A 5,150-nucleotide genomic window follows, 5' to 3' on the forward strand; every position below is an offset into this window, starting at 1 on the left:
GGAAGTTTAAAAAGAATAAAGTTGAGAGAAAAAGGATCAAAATTGTTTTAAAGAAACTAAACCACTCTCAAACAAGTATATTAATAAAAAATAAATCTAAAAAAGTATAAATTTTATGGAAAATTGTGTATTAATACTTAAAAGATAATTTAAGTGTTTAATTTTTTTTTTTTTATGACTGCTACAGCCCGGTTCCAGATGTTGGCCTCCTCTATTAAAGTCTCCACAAAATATTAAAAAATAAATAATCATTTAGATCATGATAGTAATAGCGAAGAAATGTCATATTGAACTTTTTGTACCCATGTTTATTTTAAATTACTTTTTTTAAGTACTATGTACAGTATTACATCATAAAAAAATTTATATACAAAGTAATTAAGGATACAAAGTCTGGAATTATTCTATGGAATGTTGAACCTTGATAGCCAAATCCTCTTTCATGAGTACATAATGCCCTAAAGTTTTCAGCTGTTTTGGGGACTACATCTGATCGCAGCAGCATGATAATACGACCAGCATTACGATTATTACCAATTTGAATATCAAAATACACTTGGGGATTTTTCGTGCCCTGAGTTTCTTCTTCCTACAAAAGCAAGATGAAATAAATAACACAGTTTACTGATGTTATGATGTAAATTATTGAATAATTACATCTAATAACAATAAAATCTATAGAGTTACTTATATTAACCAAATTAATTTATCAATAAAAATAAAAAAATCATAAATATGAAATTCATTTAGGTAATATAAGGACGATCAATACAATAAAACTTTATTTAAGCAAACCTACTTCAGTCATACTTCACTTCCTATTAGAAAGAAAAATTGAAGAATGATTTAAATTTAAAAATTTATAGCTGAGGTTAAATGACTTCTAAATTTATTTTAGTACATATGTTCTAAACAAAATATAAAATATACAAAGTAAAAAGTAGAATCCAAGTCACAAGAAATAATAATTCAACAAGAAAGACATTATTGCTCCATTTGTTATGAACTCAGCAGAAAGTGTAGTTTTTATAAAAATTTTTATATTAAAACTTTAAAAAAATATGGTGACTGGTCTCTATATGTGTGTTACCTTGCCTTGAAAAAAAAAAAATAGAATCATATCTTTTATTAACTTTCCAAGAAAGTACTCCTTCTTTGTAAGGATAGGATCATATATAGCTAAAAAATATACTTTAGACTCTAATTGAACACCACAAATGGTTCATAAATCAGTTTCAGACTGTGCTAATTATTTTATAAACTTTCTAAATTTTAGATCTAATCATTATAAAATAAAAATGAAACTTTTAAAATAAAACTAAGCATAAATACAAATTAATAGTTATTATAACATACCTTATCTTTTATCTTGCTCACATTCTCTTCATCAACAGTTTCTCCAGCATGTTCTCTTAGCCAAGTATCATCAGCCCAAACTGCTCTTGTGGAACCTTCTTTGATTTTTTGTGGTTTAGCAAGGTTAACTCTGATTGTGCGCCCAAACATTTCAGAATCATTCTTGATAAAAAATTAGAAACACAGTAAGGGGCTATAATTCCAAAAGTTAGTGATAAATAATATACTAACCATATTATCAATGGCAGCAGCAGCATCTTCAGCAAATTCATATTCAATGAACGCAAACCCACGATGTTTTTCAGTTTGATAATCTAAAGGTATCTGTATGTCTAAAAGTTCTCCAAATGCCAAAAAGGCAGACCTCAATACTTCTTCATCGACTTCATCTGCTAAACCCCCTGCATATAATCAATAAAACAGTAAGGATCTGTTATTTGTTTTTTTTTCAATAAAACCTTATATTTACAATTTAATGAAAACAACAAAATAAAAATAATTATATTCAGTACAAGTACAGCAAATGTTAAAACTCAATTAGTATTAATTACTTACCAACATAAATAGTTCGCTTACTGGCAGATGAGCTCATTATTAATACCAAATTAAAATAAGTATGAGTTAAGTAGAACGAAAATAACTAGCTTGTATACAATAATCTAACTCCAAGAAAGTAATATTCAAATGCATTAATCATATTAACCCGGCATATCAACGATACTTGAACCTATATTGACCAGATGCCTTGGTTATCGTAAACATTAAACATTTTCTTTTTAAAAGTCCCAAATTTAATCTAGTTCTAGTTTTACGAAGAACTAATGTAATATTATAAAAAAAATTTATAATTATATTTTTTAAACAAAATGAGATAGCATAATCAAAACATATCAGTAAAATGAGAGGTTTCAGTCATGGCTTCCAGGAAAAAGACGGGACAATCCGCAAGTTCTAAGTTAAATTTTAGGCCTTTTCTAGAAAAGAATGAAACTCGAGGCACGAAACCTACCGCGGAAAAACCATCTGTAAAAAATATTTTACTAATGATGATTCAGCACCTATGTAGAAAATTGTTGTTTATTGACATACATCTCCGGATTGCCACTTACTTAGGATTTATATTCGTATTTTCTATACTAGTGGATGTCTTACCTATGCCAAGAGTACTTAGCAGCCTAGGATTCGCTTCGAAAGAGAACTTTCTGAATAAATACTTTGTGAAAGTTGGTTGGGGATGGACATTACTGGTTGGTTTGCCTTTTAATGCGCTTACAAGTTTTGTTTATTGTTGTGGAAAAAGAAATAGAGTTCTCAAACATCTTGGAAGATTCGCAGTGGCCACTTTTTTTTGGTATTTTTGGACAAATTTTTATAATTATGTTGAAAACATTTTCGGAAGGTGTAATATCAAAGATATTAGGTATCAAACAAAACCTTCCTGTATTAGTAAAGGCTACTTTTGGCAAAGTTTAGACATTTCTGGCCACTGTTTTATACTGCTGTACAGTACTCTAGTACTGATTGAAGAATGTAGAGTTATTAATTGTTGGGAAGGTATATCTGATCTCATAAGAGAAGAGGAACATTCCAGATCTCAAGGTTCTACTGACTCTACTTCACCACTGAAAACTCTATCTGCAACTGAGTTCGAACGATTAAAGTCTTCATACCCTAAACTTACACCATACATCAGAAGTTTATTTATAATCATTACCTGTTTAGTTATTATCTGGGATATTATGTTGATAACAACAGTGCTCTTCTACCACAACATGTTAGAAAAACTACTTGCAGCCATCACTGCTGTTGTTACTTGGTATGTGACCTATTATCTTTGGTATGTTAATCCAAAGATATTTCCATCTCTGCCTGGTGATGGTTTATTTAAGTACAGAGAAACCAAACAACAGCCTGTTCCACTTAAAAAGAAAGGTTCTGTTACTAATAAATTACCAGGACCTAGATTCATGGGAATGCCCATTAGAGTACCTGAAGAAAACGTAGCAACTCAGACTGCTGACACTGTAGCATAATGTTTAATTAAATTGATTTATCAACAGAAGAACAGATGGAATAATTGCTTCATCCTGAAATCAAAGTTTTTATAAAATAATGATTAGGTTCTGCTATCACATTGAAGTCATAAAAATCTGTGTCTCACTTTGAACTTATTGTAAATATAACTGTAAATTATTTTTATAAATAATGTAAATAAATAGGTTGTTATTTACTATTACAAGCTTTTCTGTGATTTTAATATTATTATGGGAAGCTTTTATGGTGAATAATTGGATTAAAAGTTATTTCATATTCAATTTCTATGAAAAACACAAACCATGACATGTTTTAGATGTGACAATTCTATTTATTTTTTAAAATCAATCCATTAATGTAATAAATTATATTTATACGTAGGATTGACCTAAAGTATTTTATAATCTTATTTTTATAAACTACTGAGCAAGGACTATTTATTTTCATTTTAAGATAATTTATTTGTTGTTAGGTGATTTAAGATAATTTATGATTGTGTGAGGTGTTGGGGATCGGGATGTTCTTTTGTTTTGGTTGTGGTACTGAAATTTTGCATTTGGTGGAAATTATAAATTTATTTGCATTTAAAACGTTTTTAAATTGTTAGGAATTAAAAAAAAAGTTTTAGAGATTAATTTTTTAGCATTTTTTGTTTCTAAGATGTTAACCTATCAATGTATATCTATCAACCTTATTCAAAAGATTTTTCTTAAAATATTTACACAATTTACTGAATTTTTTTTACTTTCACTTAAAGTAGAAGTGAAAATGAGAAATTTCACATGTATGTATGGTAAGGGAAAGTATTGCGATTATGAAAAATTTCAAATCTGAGTTTTAAATTGAAAAACTTATTTAAAGGTTCCCTCAGTGCAAATGCCAACAAAATGGCCTGTCTATGAGTATTTGATTGGGATGTTACAGCAAGTTTTTTCCTAAACTCACTTATCAGAAGTGGCACTTATAATTGATTTTATACTTTTTCTTAAAAATGGCCTGTCATGATTTTGATTGAACTTGTTATATAAATGTAAAATTATATGGTATTTGATTTCAGCTAGCTTTATTATTGAAATAATCTGACTGGGTTTAAATGCCAAATTTTCAAAATATCTCTGAAGTATCTTTTATTTTGATCATTTGAAGTAACTAACCATCTCTTATTGTCGCAGTAATTAACGATGGATAATCATAAAATTTATAATTGCTAAAAGGGAATATAAATGTTTTTATGTTTGTAATTACTTACTTATACATGAAATACGTAATAAGGGAAAGTATTTTAATGCTAAGTAATATATAAATTTCTGTTTTGAAACGTACAAGGATTAATTTCATTTCAAAGTTGAGTGGTAAGCGAAAGTTGTGTGATGCCCACAACATACTTTTTATTTAAATTTTTCTTATTTTACACTTTCAATATCACTTCATTACATTCGAACTAACTTGCCATGAAGTTCAACTTCTGGTTTGTTTCTGCAATAATTAAGTAAATAGATACTGGCAAATATAATGACTACAGTCTTATTTAGAATGTGATTTTAAATCAAAATGACCATCAAATATTTTCATAATCAATCGTTCTTAAAACATCTAATAGTTATGGACACTGTGACCAATCTTTTATCTTGAAATTTTAAAAAAATATGACTTATGTTAGACAATTAAATATTGCTACTCTCAGTACTTTGTTTTTATTATGTTTTTCTGATTCACACTTAATTTTAAATTATTGGAGAAGTTTGTCGGGGGGGGGGGGG

The 5,150-nt window shown here is 28.3% G+C and overlaps 2 protein-coding genes across 2 annotated transcripts; one reads left to right on the top strand and one right to left on the bottom strand.

The window, feature by feature from the left end:
• Positions 1–388: 388 nt before the first annotated feature.
• LOC106692287 (peptidyl-prolyl cis-trans isomerase) lies at positions 389–2,096 on the bottom strand (the record flags this gene model as incomplete). Its single annotated transcript, XM_067048178.1, is given in 4 exon segments — positions 389–589; positions 1,357–1,518; positions 1,588–1,757; positions 1,912–2,096. Coding segments are annotated over 4 exon segments (570 nt in total), but the record flags the coding sequence as incomplete, so codon positions are not given.
• A 49-nt stretch (positions 2,097–2,145) lies between these two features.
• On the top strand, positions 2,146–3,659 carry Fitm (acyl-coenzyme A diphosphatase Fitm). Its single transcript, XM_014438186.3, has one exon. It carries the CDS (start codon positions 2,271–2,273, stop codon positions 3,387–3,389), a length of 1,119 nt encoding a protein of 372 aa, XP_014293672.1. The 5' UTR covers positions 2,146–2,270; the 3' UTR covers positions 3,390–3,659.
• Positions 3,660–5,150: the final 1,491 nt, after the last annotated feature.

The sequence above is a fragment of the Halyomorpha halys genome, unplaced genomic scaffold (assembly GCF_000696795.3).
Source record: "Halyomorpha halys isolate HHAL.00 unplaced genomic scaffold, Hhal_1.1 Scaffold11334.1, whole genome shotgun sequence".
Lineage (NCBI taxonomy): Eukaryota > Metazoa > Arthropoda > Insecta > Hemiptera > Pentatomidae > Halyomorpha > Halyomorpha halys.